The sequence below is a fragment of the Musca domestica genome, unplaced genomic scaffold, assembly GCF_030504385.1.
Source record: "Musca domestica strain aabys unplaced genomic scaffold, Musca_domestica.polishedcontigs.V.1.1 102, whole genome shotgun sequence".
Lineage (NCBI taxonomy): Eukaryota > Metazoa > Arthropoda > Insecta > Diptera > Muscidae > Musca > Musca domestica.
Window position 1 is genome coordinate 1,149,534 of NW_026712117.1, and position 18,270 is coordinate 1,167,803.

The window sequence follows — 18,270 nt, forward strand, 5'->3', positions numbered from 1 at the left end:
CGGATTTTATTGTTTTTGAGAGTTGGCAAATTGATTTCAAATGGTGGAGGGTATTCAAAGGTCCTGTCGAACTTGCATTTTTTTACTTATTTCTCTTTATAAATCTCATTATTGTGGAAATTATTTCACTGTTTGTTTGTGATCTACGATTTCACACGAATTTCTCTATACTAAATTTTGGGCTTAAAATTAAATCAAAGTGGTAACACCATGATTAGAGATTTTAAAAAGCTATAAATACCCTTTAAATCAAACACGCAACTCCATGTCTAGCTTAAATCATTCACAGTTTAAAAGGCATACGAGTATGAAATATTGCATTTGCATTATAAGTTTGGTACTCATTGCAAGTTGTAGAGGTACGGTTGAAAAAGCCAAGGATAATGGTGATATTTACGTCGTCAGTGAAGAGAAATTTCTACGCGAGCATCAATTTATCATAGAAAAAGAATATATAACCACTGAGGAATCAATTGTAAGCTCTACACCTTCCCATCTCGATGCAAACATTATCGATTTCGATCGAGTGATTGCCACTTGTAATTCCAGTTTTTCAATACCAATGGGTAAGTGTTTTGGCGCCAATTTGAGAATTTAGAAATGAAAAATGAGTGAATGTTGTAAGGGTAAAATAAAAACAGGGTGAAATAGAACGCACCTCTAAACTAATTGTGGCTAATTCTCCTGCATTCCTTGCCTGTGAGTTTGCTACCCCAACCTCCTTCATGACCGGGTAAAACATATAATACCCCCAAAGCCCAAATGTGGATTCGTTATTAGTTTTTATGCAGCCCAAAGCCGTTCTTGATTTTAATGTTGTGAACGTTATGGCTCTAATAGTAGCTTTACTATTTGTAAGGATCATGACAAAATTAGAGAGGTAGTCTCACTTCGAGAATTCAGTAGCAACTCTGTATCAGTAGGTACCATGGTAGAAGAATATGGGTAGACGCATCAACACAGCTGCTGGGACAATGAACTGTCAAACCAATTTTGAAATTGAAAATGTTGAATGAAAAATTATTTAAATTTGTAAAACTTGTTGAAAACCGCGAATTATAATAACCTCCGAATGCCGTCGTATAAGAACACATATAAAAATCTACTTATATTTGAAATAACATTTAAAATTTTTTGACTTATTAATGTTCCCAAGCGTTGATGCAGCTACCTGTATTCTTCTACCATGGTAGGTACTCAGTCAGACATTAGGTGTGTCTGGTTACTTTTCCAGCAGGAATTGTCCAGCAACTTCTTTCTGAGAGAGTAAGGTAGTTTTATTCTCTTTTGCAAGGAAAATGCGAAAAGTAAACAGACGCTATTCCTGCAGAAGCTTGCAACTAATCAGCTGATTTGTCAAAACAAACCAATTTGTCCCCCATAAGGAGAATTAAAACAAAGGAACCAATACTAATTTTACAAGTTTTTTAAATAAAAATGTTGGAAATAGTCTTTTATTTTCTTATTACATATTAACATTTACGTTTTTCACATTTTGTAAAGTTGTTCTCCAAAAACAATTAGTCTTGCTGATTCCAAAACAATATTTTCAAATTAAAATCACAAAAAGAAATAAATAAACAGTAGAAACCAGTAAGGAAAGCTCAAAAGTCGGGCGGGGCCGACTATATGATACCCTACACCACTATGCATATTTAGTAGAGCTCTCGTAAAAAGGTTTATACAGGGCATTTCAGAGCTCTATGATATTTGGTACAAAATCAAAATCTATCTAATTTTATCGTGCATTTTACGAACTATAGCTATCTCTGAACCGGGTTTCTCCAAATTTTACGTATTAGCTTTAGACTGAATTCGGTCTTATGTACGAAAATTCAGGTGATTTGGGCTGATATTGACCATTTAGTGCACATTTAACCCGAAATCGGATGAAGACATATATGGGAGCTATATCCAAATCTGAACCGATTTCGATAAAATTTAAAACAGCTATTCCTGTGCTCCATCTAATACCTGGTACCAAATATCACGGTTGTGGAGTGAATATTACGAATGTATGGGACTAAAACACTAAATCGGATGAAACATATATATGGTTGCTATATCTATATCTGAACCGATTTTCACTAAATTTGATATACTTGCTTCTAGGCTGAATTTGGTCCGATGTACTAAAATTCAGTCCATTTGGACTTATATCGACCATTTGGTGCACAATTAACCCGAAATCGGATGAAGATATATATGGGAGCTATATCCAAATTTGAACCGATTTCGATAAAATTACAAACAGCTATTTCTGGGCTGTATCTTATATCTGGTACCAAATATCATTCTTGTGGAGTGCATATTACGAATGTGAGAGGCTTAAACACCAAATCGGATAAAACATATATATGGGAGCTATAGCTGTTTCTGAACCGATTTTCTCCAAATTTGTTGCATTTGCTTTAAGGCTAATCTCGGTCACATGTGCCAAAATTCGGGCCATTTGGGCTGATATTGGCCATTTGGTGGTCAATTAACCCGAAATCAGATGAAGATATATACGGGAGCTATATCCAAATCTGAACCGATTTCGATAAAATTTAAAACAGCTATTTCTGTGCTCCATCTAATACCTGGTACCAAATATCACGGTTGTGGAGTGCGTAGTAGGAATGTGAGGGACTTAAAGATCAAATCGGATGAAAGATATATATGGGAGCTATAGCTATATCTGAACCGATTTTCTCCAAATTTGATATACTTGCTTCTAGGTCGAACTCGGTTGGGTGTGCCAAAATTCAGGTAATTTGGACTGATAGTGGACATTTGGTGCACATTTAACCCGAAATCGGATGAAGATATATGGGAGCTATATCTAAATTTGATCCGATTCTCACCAATTTCAATAGGGTTCGTCCTTGGGCCAAAAAAAATATTGTTTTGAAAATTTCATCTCAATCGGATAATAAATGCGACCTGCATTTTGTTCACAAGAATACATGGACAGACGGACGGACGGACGGACGGACGGACGGACAGACGGACTGACATGCATAAATCGACTCAGAAAGTGATTCTATGAAGGTTTTCAAAAGTAACTATGGGTCTATCTCGTTTCCTTCTCCATGTTACAAACAAATGCACAAAGACATAATACCCTTACCACTATGTGGTGTAGGGTATAAACATCTGATTAAATGTCGATGAATGAGAAGAAGAAGAGTTGCAAGAGATTGCAAGAAGAAATTTTTCCAGCAAGAATTTGCAAACTCTCACTGAAAGAACTGTCAAAATTTCTCTCTCCAACCGCTCTCTTTTGCAGAACTTTCGGGTTAACAGACGACTTCCAGTAACAATTTGTAACAATTGTTACAAATTTTAGGGTAACCAGACACACCTATTGTTTATTATTTTACAATAGGAAGTCAGGGAAAATCGAATCAAAGGAATCATTTCCCTCAATTGCTCCATTGATATCTTCGGCGCTGCTATCATTTGTACTTAATTGCGGTGATTCATTTGGGATTGCTACCACAAAGTATGTGGCGCTTGCTAACCAACGCTTCCTTTGGAATAAGAAATCATATGTTAACAAGTTAAATAGTATCAGTCGGATTTGCCGACAGATGTATAGCCCCAGCCTAAAGTTATGATTATTCAAACTATTAAACCTTTATAGGGGAGGTTCCGAAGCAGTTGGCCAGTATTTCCCAATTCGTATCTGACCTAAGACTGATATAAATACTAAAACTTGTCAAATTTAAACTATATCGACTACTTCCTATACTTTATATGCGATATGTGCAAATTTTTGAAAAATGTGGAAACAGATATAGCGGACCGAAGTATTCAATTTTCCTACTTCATCTAATACAGACACAAATACTGGTATGTGCAAAACATGAAGGAAATCGAACAATTACTGCTGGCAACACACATACACCGGCTGTAATAATTGCTGGGGTGCCAAAGTTTGACCACCTATCCACTTTTATGCGAAATCATAAATTCCGATAAATTACATATTCATATCAGATTTTTTGATTAAGAGATATATTTAGATATAGAAAGTTGTAAAAATAGCCGACATGCGAAACAAGTTATGACAGATATTAGTATTGGAAATTGTGACCCTTTGTGGGTGAGGTACCAGAAGGGGTTGGCAGATGTATATCATTTTCACAATAGATCTTGTGTTAGCAAAAATATTTGGATGTGAAATTTAAAGAGAGTTGGATGTATTTTAGTTTTCTTTGAGAGTTTTGTTTTTCAAAATCTTGAAATCTATGTGGGGGATGTACCAAAGGAAATAGTCCGATCTCTACCATATTTATAACAGATCTTGTGTTGATGGAAATGTTGAGATGTCTCAAGTCCGAATGGAATAAGATATTAATTTTGTGTTTTTTATTCTTCATGGATTTATAAAATTTTGAACCTTTGTGGAGGAGGTACCAGAAGGAGTGGACCGGCATATCCCATCTTCACACCAGATCTTGGTTTATTAAAAATATTTTGATGTGTGTAATTTGAAGAGAACCGGATGCTTATTTCAGAAATTATGATCGTTTTGGTTGTTCAAAACTTTGACCCTTTGTAGTTTAACAGCTGTCGGACGAGTGGCTTAGAAATGACAGCAGTCTGAAGTTGGTTACAGTTTTTTCATCTCACCCTGTAATGTAATGTTTTTTTTAGAACTATAGTGAATATCCTATTTTAATCCATGGAGAACCTGATAGTCGTTTATTTTCTAATTTTTCAGATCACTATCGCACCTTTAATACAACAGCTGAATTGCCTGATGTCGTCGATAAAACCGGCATGGTAAGATAACGATATCCATTATTATCGCCCCCCGCTTCTATAAGTTTAACATTGCAGTGTTTCTTACGTTGCCTGTATGAAAAATCCGGTCTATTGGAAAACTGGAAACTGGATACAACTAAAATTCGTTTAAACATTTGGCCAGCAACGGGGGATTCAATAGAAGTTTGCGAGATGGAGGGAGGTGAGTATTACAGGCTGAGACGCTCTCCCAAGCTTTTATAGACAGTCAACACCTTTTAACTTTTTAAATTCCCTAGTATGATACCGGCAATGTTGCAAAATTCATCTTTTGTCAGGATAGTCTACATCCTGCAGGAAATCTTTAAGGCTTGCCTCAGGTTTTATTACTTACCCAGTCTGTGGAAAGAAGTAACAGTGACATTCATTTCCAAAGCTGGGAAACCTAGTCACTGATTTCCCAAAGACTACCAAACGATTAACCTTTTGTTCTTTCCTCATGAAGACCTTAGAAATGTTGCTGGACCTGAAAATTCGAAAAAAAATTAATTTTCTAACAAGTTAAAAAGCAGCTAAATTCGGCCGGGCCAAATTTTTTATACCCTCCACGATTTGGAAGAATCTTGAAAAACTCCAATAAGTTCCGAAAAATACCGTTTAAATGATGACCTTTTATACGGGGGCTATTCGAAGACGTGGCCCTGCATATGTAATTTTTTTCTCATAGGCTGTTCTACCCCTAAAGATCAACAAATATGTAATCTTAAATAATTCCGGCGAAGAATGTAGCTAAAGATCTTTAAATACGAAATTTGAAACAATTCTGGTGAATAATGTCGCTTAAATCCTCAAAATAACGAATATAGGGAGGTACGGTTATATGGGGGCTATACCAAGACCTGGACCTGCAAATGCAATTTTGTTTAATAGGCTGTAGTACCCATTACGAACTTTAAATACCAAATTTGAAACAGATCCAGTGAATAATGTCGATAAAATCATCAAAATACGGAATATCGGGAGGTACCTTTATATGGGGCTATATCAAGACCTGGACCTGCATATGCAATTTTCTGTCATAGGCTGTAATATCCATTATGAACTTCAAATACGAATTTTGTAACAATTCGAGCGAATGATGTCGCTTAAATCATCAAAATACCGAATATTGGGAGGCCTATACGAAAACGTGGAGCGACATGGCTCATTCACGAACTTAACCTGCTTACAGGCAAAATACACATGTGTGCAAAATTTTAGCCTTCTATCCTAATTCTTTCGAAAGATAGCGTGAGCACAACAGACAGACGGACGGAGATCGCTAAATCGTCTTAGAATTTTATGCTGATCCAGAATTATATACTTTGTAGGGTCTATCATGAATATTTCGAGGAGTTACAAACGGAATGACAAAACTAGTATATCCTCTCTAGAATGGTGGAGGATAGAAAAATAAACACCTCAATCTGTTTTGTATGTATTGCTAATCTTCCAGTAATTGGATCTCTTGGCTCAGTTACAAGCAGGAGTGCACTCAGACTATGGAAGTAAGAGGATTACACTTTCGAGTTTTGGTCAAGAACGAATTCTGGACATACCAATAAATCGGAACTACTGCGAATTTTGTCACAACGTTCTACGTTCGAAAAAAATAGGGATTACCTGTCCCCTTTTTTAATTTCAATTACAAACCCTTGATAGAGACACTTGAGCTCGTGTTGAAGCTCCTCTGGACACATGACCAATGGCTATATATCTCGATCGTCAGGCGGCCTTATCGCTATCAAGCCAAGTGACATTGAGTTGAAAACCATTTTTAATTGCAAGAATTCATTAAGTTTCGTTGGGTCCCAGAACATAGCAACACAGTGGGGTAACTCCCAGGAATCGACCAATTGATTATACAGCCAAACCACCTCTACGCATTTAGTTGCACGGCTGCAAGGTATCTAAGGCCATTGAGCAAAAAAGCCTGTTCATTTCTATCAATTAGCATGCCCGATCTAATAATCGATTTAGACTTATTGACTGGCAACTGCAGTATTAAATATCTGACGTCAAAGTGGGACAGCAGTGGTCTTGACTAGTGTAGTCTATGTGAGGATGAAGCAGAGGTTCCATGTTATTAAAGGGGAACATGGTATATTTTTGTATGTGGGAGATGGAAACACTAACGTTCTTCTTAGACATAGATCTCATAATAATCTATTAAGTCTATCCCCTGTCTAGGCAAACGATCCTACTAGTTATACATGTGCACCGCAATGAAAAACTATTCGGACATGTCAGAATGCCGTCCTAAGTACTGTAAAAAGGTGCCTCATAATGACTCTCTAATGACCATTTACATGACAAGACGAAGGTTCTCCGTTACGTCAGCGTAATCATATGCTGTCGTTGCTTTCCTAAACATTATATGATGGACAGAACTCCCCAACCAAGGTGTGTCAGGAAGGATCAGCATGATCTATAGAGAGAGGTCCAAGGATATAAAGGGAAGCCTATCAGACAGGTCTAAATAGCATTCATTGCTACACAGCATTTAAGAGGGTATATTGTTTTCCATCGTGAACACGTTTCCTCTAGAAGCAATTCTCAAATTAATTAGACAGGGTATACAGGGTGAGATGAAAAAACTGCAACCAACTTCAGACTATTGTCATTTCTAAGCCACTCGTCCGACAGCTGTTAAAATTATTCCAGTGACAGCTCATTACAGTGTTTACAAGCATACAAAAGAATTTTGGTGAGAATTTTCCAGAAAAAAAGTTATTCGTGCTGGAATTCAAGCGTGATAGTGCGATTTTTTTATATTTGGCTGGAAAACCAGAAGTGGCTAACGTTAGAGCACTCCAGCTTTTAAATGTGAATAAATCTTTTGTGTCTCGTACCATCGCTCTTTACCGTGATACTGGTAGCGTAGCCCGACGTCAAGGAAGTGGACGGAAGAAAACAGCAACATCAACAGAAATGGTTCGAAAAGTAAAGAAGCGACTTGATCGAAACCCGCGTCGCAGTGGCGAAAAAAATCACTCGTGAGCTGAACATATCGCAATATTCCATTTGGCAAATATTGAAAAATGAGCTCAGGGTTAAGCCATTGAAATTCCAAAAAGTGCTAAAACGTACACCGCAACAGAAAGAAAATAGACTCAAAAGAGCTAAAGAGTTGCTTCGCTTGGCCGAAAGTGGTGAACCGAATTTGGTTTTCTCCGATGAGAAAACACACGTTGTCCAGCAGTTTGTAAACAAACAAAATGATCGTGATTACTTGCCAAAGAGGTCAGCTGAAAATGTGCACCTTCGGTTGGCCAACAGAAATCAGGCGCCGGCCATGGTGATGGTGTGGGCCGCCATAACATCCAATGGTCGTTCTCCACTCGTTTTAATCGATAGTGGCATCAGAATAAATGCCGAAAATCGCGAAAATATTCTGTAGGGTGTATTAAAGCCTTGGGCACGCAAATATTTTGGCCGCAGACCTTGGACATTCCAACAGGTCTCAGCACCATAGCATTCAGCACGCGCCACCCAAGAATAGTTACAAAATGAGATTCCTCGCTTCATTTCCAGCGCACAATGACCACCAAAATCTCCGGATACCAATCCGTTGGACTATTGTGCCTGGAGTATTTTTTGGAAATCAAGGTTGGCACTAAAAAATACGAAAGTGTCGATCACTTCAAGCAAGCGCTTCGCCGGGAGTGGGCCAAAATACCGCAGAGCAACATTCGGGCAGCGTGTGACTGTTTGAAAGCCATAATTCGTGCCAAAAGTGACTAAACTTATTCTAGAATTTGATGCTATTTCCGACATATTTTTTGCTTTCATTCAATAAAATTAAAAAAAAAAGTAAAAATATGGCGATTGACTTTGTTACATTTTTTTTATCTCACCTAGTATACCCTCTCTAGCCATATGGCTGAAGGTATAAAAAGAATTGTATTACTAGAGCTAAATTTTGCGTCTATCCTTAGGTGGGAGTCTTAAATGGGATATTTAAAATTGTAATCTCCAAAGTTAGTCGTATTATCCGATTTTACGTAATTATTGTTTTTTACAACTGCTACAGGGATAACTTATCCTTCTGAAAGTATTAAACAGATATTTTTAAACAATGATCTTAAATATAAATAAAACATTAAATCAAACATTTTCTTTTTCTTACTTTCTAGCAAATGAAAAAAATCCCTGCGTACGCGCCTATGATATAGCAAAATGTTTAACGATAAGAGCTTTGGTGGATGCCAGGAACCAACCGCTTTAATGGACTAAAGTGAAAAACAAATGATGTTGATATATATTTTATGATTTCCAATGGGAGTTTCATGTGCTGCATCAATTGCACTTGCATCTAATAAAGAGACAAACTATTATTCAATTTCAAATATTCATTAAAAATACACTTTCGTTTTATTATTCTAAGAAAAATAATAATTATTTGCTATTGTTGCATTTGGAAGCTATTTCAACTATTCGATACTGAGGTTGTATAGTTTCGAATTTCATTTAAATGCTGTTCATCTTCATTGTGGCCTTCGGCATCTTTGGCTTCTGGTCGGCATATGTTGCTGTAGTTCAGTAAACGATTTAAACGTTTACCAATCTGTTTGGGATATTGATTGTTTTTTATACGAAACTCTTTGGATTGATGTTCGACGGCGCCATTGTCCAGCTGATATTTGCATAGCGTGTGTAGTGGTTGGACCAAAAGTGTGCGCAATTCTGGACGATTTTCTAGAACAGCCAAGGATTGTGCAGCTGTTTCCAGAGTGCTGAGACATCCCTCTGTGGGTTGGGTACGTATAATATAGTCACTGGTGCCAACGGCAATAAGTTTAACTTGACGCATAGTATGCAGCAACGGACTGCTGGCATACATTGCCTTAGCCTGCGGCCATGTACCATCGATGAGCACAAGCGTAAATGGCCCTTCCCCACTCTGCTCAGCTTGTTGACGTATACTCTCTAAAGGCACTGACGTTTTACTAGGATAGAGTAGCAATGAATTTTCTGATTTCAGAATTGGTTCCAATTCTGTTTGATTTTTTGGTGTTGGAAACTTTTTCCCCTTGTAGACAACACATTTGCCGGGTTTCAAACCCAACTGAAGCATAAGAGCTGTTCGAAGTGTACGTTTTTCTTCGGCAGGATGTTGGAGAATGACAATAGTACTGTCAATATCAAGTGGGGGATTTGGCAGTGATGAGCACCAGCAGACAACTTTTGGGCGCCTAGAATGACAATAAAAAAGAGTTTTTAATGACTAATAGACTAACAAAATATAGCTTCCGTATGTGTCCTTCATGAGCAAAAAGAATGTATCATATCTCAAAGACCCACAATATTTATATACAAAAACCAGTAAGGAAATGTCAAAAGTCGGGCGGGCACGACTACATGATGTTCTACACCACTATGCATATTTAGTAGAGCTCCCGTAACAAAAGAATTTATTTCAAGTAGATCATACCTCCTATCAAACTTTGGCTTTTATCCAATTCTGAATTCGATTTTCTCTAAATTTGATGGAGAGATTTTAATAATTTATACCAAAAAAAGATAACTATATAGAAGAATTGTATTGAAAAAATATATATCGGAGCCGTACGTCCCGAAATTCACTCAATTTGGGCTGACCAAATTTGATGTACTTGCTTCTAAACTGAATGCGGTCGGATATGCCAGAATTCATGTCATTTGGACTGATATTGGCAATTTGGTGCACAATTAACCCGAAATCGGTTGAAGATATATATGGGAGCTATATCCAAATCTGAACCGATCTTGATAGAATTTGGCAAAAGTATTTCTGAGCTATATCTGATATCTGGTACCAACTATCATTGTTGTCGAATGCATATTACGAATGTGGGAAACTTAAACACCGAATCGGATGAAGCATATGTATGGGAGCTATAGGTATATTTGAGCCGATTTTCACTAAATTGGATGTACTTGCTTCTAGACTGAATCCGGTGACCGAAAAAATGCGGATTGTGTCCGTGGGGACTATGACCCGGCAGGTATTCTGAGAAATTCTAACCGTAGTAAGATCTTAAATAAGGCAACGTTTGAGGGAACTTTCTGGCCTAGAAAATGGCGATTGAGTCACATATGTCCCATTCTGGACTTCAAGATAGCATATCCATGCTACTGGACAGATAAAGGGATCTTGGGCACATAAAAATTTTAATATTTTTCAGGTCACAATATATGCATCCCTGAAGGAGTTTTGGTTTTGTACGAGCGACATAGGCTGTTCAGAAAGCCAGGACCCTTTGAGGCCATCAAACAATTGCATATCACATATAGTAGTGTTTGTAATTTTTGATTTACTTCTTCTTTGTAGACCCTTCATGACTGGTGAAAACACTTGGTGCCAATTTAATTGTTGAACCCCAAAAGTGGTAAAATCATGTCATGTTACGGTATAGATAACTTGCTCCTAGTTATGTGTGGAAGACAAGCCGGTCCTAAGAACCTGGGGAAGTCTCATACTCAATCAATCAATAAAATAACAATAAGTCTTTGCCTGCCTTATGTACTAAATCCCAACTCCAACTCACTTGCAAGATTCACATTTGGTTCTTCTCTCCGGAGGATCTGCGGTAATATTTAACAAGTCTTGCCATGAATCTCCAATTGATGATGCTAAATCCGAATTTCCTGAGTTTGTTTCACTTGTTTGCTGCATAACTGTTTGAATAAATTATAAAACACTACACGTTTTTAAAAAGAGTAAAGGAAAAATGGCCAAAAACAAAAGATGTGACCAAAGCACTTGATCTTCCTGTCAGGAGGTGAGTCTAATGTACATCTGCTTCTGGAAAACCAAAATGAAAGTCGTCCCCAACGAAACAAATAAGAATGGCCCGATAAAAAATAAAGAGAAAGCAAAATCCTCGATGGCCTCTGTTGTTTACGAATGAGACATGGTGAAAATGCAATCAGCTGGAAGCATTCATGAATATTTAGAAAGAGTGTAGAACGAAGGACGTAAAACGAAGCAGCAAAGCATTCACAAATAAATGATAGCATAGATGTAAACTTACATTCATATTAATCGATCGCCGTTAAGGCCTACATAAGGTCGGCCAAGGAGTCTATAGCTAATGAATACATTCACAACGAAAAGTTAGTTTTGTCTTTTTATACAGGTGGCTCTCAGCACGCTCTTTCATTGACAACAGGCTAATTAACGCATACCCCTGCATCGATAAAGACGACATCTGGTGATCCGAATTTTTTAGAAAAAAAACGGTGTGAGCTTTTTTTCATCTATGGCGTTCAATGAAATTGACCGAAAATCCACAAAAGAAGTTTCTTCTGAGTGCTTTACCCCCTGGAAAAGTATTGTCAATGTGGGTCCACGATGTCGTATATCCCCCATATAACGGTACCACCCTATATTCGGTATTTTTATGTTTTAGCTACATTTTTACTTGTTATTATTTGCGTAGTTTGTTAATACAAAGTTTGGCTTACAAAGAAAGTAAAAAGTAGGGCGACTTTATGATACCCAACACCACTTTGCTAATTTAGTAGAGCTCCACATAACAAAAGTTTTTATAGGAGAATTCAATCATACACCCTATGATTATAATTATAATTTAAAATTTAAAGGACTAAATATGCCGAAGCATTTGTATCTTTTAAATTCGGAATTATATTGCCCGTTTGGTGCTAAATTAATTTGAAATTAGATAAAGATATATATGGGAGCTATATCCAAATCTGAACCAATCTCGATAAAATTTGGCAAAGATATTTCTGAGCTGTATTTGATATATTTCCCTGAATATCGTTGTTACGGAGTGCATATTACGGATGTGGGTAACAAATACAACAAATCGGATGAACAATATATATGGGAGCTATAGCTATATCTGAACCGATCTTCACCATACTTACTACCTTCTAGACTCAATTCGGTCGTAAGTAAGTAAATTCCATCCTATTGGGGCTAATATTTAACGTTTGGTGCACAATAACAGAAAAATCGGACGAAGATATATATGAGAGCTATATCCAAATCTGAACCGATCTCGATGAAATTTAGTAAAGGTGTTTATGAGTTGTATTTGGTATTTTTTCCCAAATATCGTTGTTGCAGAGTGAATGTGGAGGATAAAAATAACAAATCGGCTGAACAATCTATATAGGAGCTTTAGCTCCTATTCGATAAAATTTGGCATACTTATTTTCAGGCCTAATCTGGTCGCATGTGCAGAATTTCATAATATTTGGGCTAATATTACACGTTTGGTGCACAATAAAAGGCAAATCGGACGAAGATATATGTGGGAGCTGTATCTAAATTTTGACCGATTATCTCCAATTTCAATAGGGTTCGTCCTTGGGTCAAACAAATTATTTCTGCAAAATTTCATCTGGATCGGACAATAAATGCGACCTGTTCTTTGTTTACAAAAATACATGAACAGACGGACGGACATGCATAAATCGACTCAGAAAGTGTGTAATCCATTCGGCATACAATTTTTGAAGTGAAACGAGTTTAATTAAAACAACAAAGGATTTTATTTGGATATGATATTATGTAAATATTAGAACATTAGGCAAAAATACTTTTTTTGGGAACTAAAAACATATTACGCATAAAATGTATACAATAATTTTATTGCTTTTTATTCACTTTTAATCTAGAGTTTTAAAAGCTCGCTTTCATCTATTTCTATAGTTTGTGCAATAAAATGAGTACGCTTGTGGCGTTTGTAAATAAGGCACCAAATAAGTTTCCTGTCATGGATGTTTATATAATTTAATTTTAAAACTACAACTGGCATATGTAGTACCATCCGTGACATTCACTACATTTCGTAGAAGTAGCTTGGTTATTATTCGAGTTTAATGAGAGATAATGTTCTCTCAAATATAGTAATATTTCTTGGCGTTTTGTGACAATATAGTCATAGGTGAAAAACTCCAGCTTTGTAAGTATATATTTCAGAATACGATATAAAACCGACTCGGTGGATATGTAAAAATGTAAAACACTCGCAATTTCTCTCATCATGACTTCCATAAAATGTTGTGTCAACTCAAAAACAAAAATTACTACTTTCTCGGGAAGTTTTGAGGCCATAGTTTCTATGACATCTTGAAACTTTTCTCCATCTGTGATTTGTTTTAAAAACCCTTCTCCAAATGCAATCAACTCAACGATAATACCACTTGGCAACATTACACTCAGCCCTCTGAGTACGTCCATTGTTCTACCAGAAGATCCACTGATTTCTCTGTCATTAAGAGTTTCTTCCAAGTTAAGAAAACCATCTGGGTTTATTCGGCCTGTTCCACTAAACAATAGACGTGCCGGTCCAGTTGAGGCAGTATTATTACCATCCGTATGTGTTGCGGGTATTGGTTGTGAAACTTGTTCCAACAAATTAATATTTTGCCTTAGAGCAGCTGTATTGACGGACATTTCATTATTCAAGACAACACCCTCATCGGATGCACTAAACGCCGGTCGCACTTTGGCTTCATTTAGTTTTTTATTAACCTTGAACAGGTCATTTAGGTACTGGCGATCTGGTATTTTGTTGATATTACGTATTATATCCATTTTCCCTTGGGTATCACCACGAATGCGTATTGTTTCCTTTGACATTTTATCGAAAATACGTCTGTGAATAGAATGTAAAAAATGGTTACTACAAATCGATAGACTCTAGGTTTTCCGTTTGTGACAAAATATAGGATGCTGTCACACAATTCTTTAAGCTATTTACACAAAATAAAAGTGAAAAATTCATCACTCACCTTTGTCGATTGCTTAAAGTTTCACGATAACTTTTGATTGAATTTGTACGGGCTTCATTTGCAATTGTTGATGCTAATTGGAAGTTACAGACGGAATGAGTAAATATCACCAGTGAAGCAGACAATTGTAAAACATCCAAAGCTGAAAGCGTATCGTCGTCTCTATATTTCTGTTAGGACAAAATACAAAATCAAAAGAAATGCAAAAACTGTACGAAAAGTTGTCTTACAAATATTATATCCAAAACGCCATTGGCAAGACCAGTACCAGAAACGAGTATGGTTGATATATTAATGCCGTTAACGACGACTTCAATTCCCTGCAGGAAAAAAAACGCATAAAATGATTATGCCTGAATAGTATGCCGTCTTAATTTTTTTTCTTACCGCTGTGGCTTTTCCTGCAACTGCCATTGAATTTAAAAAACGTGTGGCACCTGCAGCCGCCATACCAAGAACTCCACCCGCAATGCCCAAATAACTTGCTCTTGCTTGACTATCTGTAATATTGATTGATTGTTCGTGTTTTTTTCGATCATGTAAATTTAAGGCTGATGTTATGGTCGAAAAGGCACCAACGCCTAAACCGACTAATCCAGCTGCTGCCATTACTGGGGCAGCAACAGGAAGTGTTAGGGCCGCAGCAATTGGTACACAGGCTGCACCAACACCCAATACTGCAGAACTAGTTTGTGCTGCATTCATAAGTTTAGCTCCAGGTGTACCGTTAGGAGTGCAATAAACATCCAATATAACATCGTCATTCTTATCGAAATTGTAAACACCACGTCGTGGTAATATCATTGTACCAGCTGGTAGTACATTTTCTTCAAGAAACGACTTCCAATTTGGATAAACACGTCCTGTTTCATCAACATAAATCATACAACATTTACTGCTATCATTATTGGCTGAAACAACAAAAAAAAATATGAAGATAAATGCTATGGCATTTTTATAATTTAATTTGGTGTAATTTTATATTCTTCATGCCATTTAACTTTTAGATTTTCTTTTTAAGTCATATTTAATCAATTTTTCTAATATATATGTTAACCAATATTTAAATGAATGTTTTATAAATTGATGTGCACCAATTTGGCGTTTCTAAGGGCGGCATTCTGGCAGGACTGAATATTTTTCCACTGCGTAGCCCTAACGTTGGCAGATTACACCCGAGCCGCATAGTTTACCACAGACCGGCCTATCGGCTCCCCAAGTGCTGCCGGCCAGAGACTTGAGGACCTTGTTCCTACTTCTAATCTTATCGCAGATAGCTGCAGTATGTGCAGACGACTTAAAGAGGCTATCGTGACCCCTAAGAACTTGGGGTAGTTGGTGGTTAGAATTACTGCACCGCAGTTCATGTGGTGTAAAATGTGGCCGTCATGAAAAGGCGGTAAGATCAACAAGGTAAGCGTTTAACCGATCACAAATGTCATCAATTATGGGTCCGGACGCCACGAGCGTACAATCATCTGCGTACGTTATTATCTCTATGCCGTCTGGAGGGTGTGGAATGTCAGATATCACGCCACCTTGGGGAACTCCCTGTTTAACTCTACGGATGCTCGACTTCTTGTTTCTGAGTTCCACGTGCGACTGGAGTCCACACATGTAGTTTACTGTCCAACGTTTCAAACTTGTCCGGAGGGCGGTGCGCTCAATGTCCTCGAACAGTGTGGCATGATGATGACTATATCAAAGGCTTTTGATAAATCAAGTGCCACCATAACTGTTCTTCCGCTCAGCCTGTTCTGGTTGAGACCTCTGCTGACACTTGTGGAAATGGCGTGTAAATCTGTTGTTGTGCCCTGCAATTTCCGGAATCCGTGTTGATGATCAGCTATTGTGAAACACTCTTTTATGCTGGGTTATACATTAGTTGCTTTAGCTTACACCTTTTTTTAGCGAATATGCCGAAAATTGTAGATGAACTAAAGGGCCTCAATTCTCGATATTTGAAAATGTTAAATAGAAACTTTTATAAAGGAAATAAAAGTCAAATGAAACATTTTATAAAAAAAAAAATATTCATTTAACGTTTTCATATAACAAGAATACAGCTCCAGAATAACAGCACAGGTATGATTATTTTCAATAATATACCGTGCTAATATACTGTACCTCTCCGAATAGTAGTTAAAAACTTCAATATTCAGAGGAACCATATACTATCAGTTATTATACTTGATAAGATCATAGTTTAAGTTTTATATGTTGAATTATGTCAACTTCTGTGTTACTAGTAAAGATTTAGATCGATACTGATTGATTGGTATTCTACATTATATCACTTCCATTTAGCTTACCATCACATTTTTTACATCGAAATATCGGATGACATGAATATTTGGTTGAATCCGGCGCTATATTAAAATCAGTTTCCTCTGTTACCATTACATAGAATATGTATGTACATGAATTTCCATTTGTATATTTTCCTATAATACATACATACAAACATATTTAGTGGGTTTTTATTATAAATATTTATATGCGTCATACATACTTTGAGCCCATACACTTTCGAAGATATTCTCTCGCATCTTTTCAATGCCCTTCTGGCCGGTTTCCTGATCTGGAATAAGTTGTTTGATCTTAGACTGCATAATTTTGCTATCCTTTTTGCTCAACCTAGAAACAAAAGTAAGTTTTTAATTCTATTTTCGGCATAAATTCAACATAATTGGTAATACTTGTACATGGTCTTATAGGCTTTGTATTACATAAATGGAACAAATGATAAGAGTATACGGACTCTTTATACAATTTCTGTTTTTGACCCAATGATTTTAAATATAAAATAATACATATTTTAGTTGCCTGCCGACAACTAAAACGTTCAACGTATCTCCATTTATATAGCTGAAATCCGGTATCGATTTACAAAGGCTGGTGTCGGAAAGAGAAATGGAAGGTTTGGATATACCCAGACCTTCGATTGTTGCTGTTATAACAACCACCATTTCAAGAAATGGTATATGCCTATTGTCGACTGGTGCATCAACACAGCAGTGGTCATTAGCTGATTGCTATATTTTCATTTGTGTAATTTATGTAATTGTATAAAATTGCGTTTTAAATTTATCATTAAGACTTACTGATCCCAAATGACATCATCGCCATAGCCACAATTCTTCGCCAGCTCTTGTTGTATTTCACGTATTGTTTTTCTTGGTTTGGTTACTTTTTTTATTGCCTCTTCTAGCTGACTATATGTTAAGGAATCAATTTTTACCAACTCCACTAAAACCACGGTGTCGCCGTTTACGGAAGCTTTAAGTAAAGCTTCACATAACACACGATCAATGGGATATTCGACAGCTATTTTTCTTTCCGTTAGCATTGTAACTAATTGCTCCTCCGTCAGATCGTAAATTTTAGTGTTCTTGACCAGTGGATATTCATCGCTCCCAATTTGCTCCCGTAACTCGTCTTGCAGTTTTTGCTTGTCTTTTTTAGACATTTTGTGATATGCGTGTATTTATTGTGACCGATGTGAATGGGGTTAACAATGGGCTAAAACTGGCCGACACCAACCAACGAACGACTTTTTATATTGACACACACACACGCACGCATGTGGCTACAAGGGAATCCGTCGGCTTGGTTATTGGGGAAAATACAAAATTATATGTGAAAAATTAAATAAAAAAATTAAAACTAGCAAACAATCGATGGTACATTCGATATTATCGATATTATATTTATGTTGTCAATAGCCTTGTTCCTTTACGTCGGCAC

General features: G+C 36.8%; 3 protein-coding genes across 3 annotated transcripts; 1 reads left to right on the plus strand and 2 right to left on the minus strand.

The window, feature by feature from the left end:
• Nucleotides 1-253: 253 nt before the first annotated feature.
• Nucleotides 254-9,115, plus strand: LOC131804791 (general odorant-binding protein 84a-like). Its single transcript, XM_059127986.1, has 4 exons — nucleotides 254-566; nucleotides 4,712-4,773; nucleotides 4,831-4,957; nucleotides 8,910-9,115. Exons 1-4 carry the CDS (start codon nucleotides 266-268, stop codon nucleotides 8,999-9,001), a joined length of 582 nt encoding a protein of 193 aa, XP_058983969.1. The 5' UTR covers nucleotides 254-265; the 3' UTR covers nucleotides 9,002-9,115.
• On the minus strand, nucleotides 9,116-11,636 carry LOC101887236 (tRNA-uridine aminocarboxypropyltransferase 2). The gene is made up of 2 exons (XM_005185874.4): nucleotides 11,304-11,636; nucleotides 9,116-9,968 (listed from the first exon to the last, which is right to left on the minus strand). Exons 1-2 carry the CDS (start codon nucleotides 11,429-11,431, stop codon nucleotides 9,203-9,205), a joined length of 894 nt encoding a protein of 297 aa, XP_005185931.2. The 5' UTR covers nucleotides 11,432-11,636; the 3' UTR covers nucleotides 9,116-9,202.
• Nucleotides 11,637-13,287: 1,651 nt separating this feature from the next.
• On the minus strand, nucleotides 13,288-18,165 carry LOC131804795 (uncharacterized). The gene is made up of 7 exons (XM_059127995.1): nucleotides 17,628-18,165; nucleotides 17,036-17,160; nucleotides 16,836-16,967; nucleotides 14,911-15,434; nucleotides 14,754-14,843; nucleotides 14,524-14,693; nucleotides 13,288-14,387 (listed from the first exon to the last, which is right to left on the minus strand). Exons 1-7 carry the CDS (start codon nucleotides 17,990-17,992, stop codon nucleotides 13,532-13,534), a joined length of 2,262 nt encoding a protein of 753 aa, XP_058983978.1. The 5' UTR covers nucleotides 17,993-18,165; the 3' UTR covers nucleotides 13,288-13,531.
• Nucleotides 18,166-18,270: the final 105 nt, after the last annotated feature.

Excerpts from the sequence above, each read along its gene's own strand:
- LOC131804791 (XM_059127986.1), top strand. The coding sequence starts at position 266 with ATGTCTAGCTTAAATCATTCACAGTTTAAAAGGCATACGAGTATGAAA. Across the intron at positions 567-4,711 it reads CAGTTTTTCAATACCAATGG|ATCACTATCGCACCTTTAAT; the intron begins GTAAGTGTTTTG and ends CTAATTTTTCAG. Across the intron at positions 4,958-8,909 it reads AGTTTGCGAGATGGAGGGAG|CAAATGAAAAAAATCCCTGC; the intron begins GTGAGTATTACA and ends CTTACTTTCTAG.
- LOC101887236 (XM_005185874.4), bottom strand. The coding sequence starts at position 11,431 with ATGCAGCAAACAAGTGAAACAAACTCAGGAAATTCGGATTTAGCATCA. Across the intron at positions 9,969-11,303 it reads ACCAAATGTGAATCTTGCAA|GCGCCCAAAAGTTGTCTGCT; the intron begins GTGAGTTGGAGT and ends TTGTCATTCTAG.
- LOC131804795 (XM_059127995.1), bottom strand. The coding sequence starts at position 17,992 with ATGTCTAAAAAAGACAAGCAAAAACTGCAAGACGAGTTACGGGAGCAA. Across the intron at positions 14,844-14,910 it reads TTGCAGGAAAAGCCACAGCG|GGAATTGAAGTCGTCGTTAA; the intron begins GTAAGAAAAAAA and ends TTTTTCCTGCAG. Across the intron at positions 14,694-14,753 it reads GCGTTTTGGATATAATATTT|AAATATAGAGACGACGATAC; the intron begins GTAAGACAACTT and ends TTGTCCTAACAG.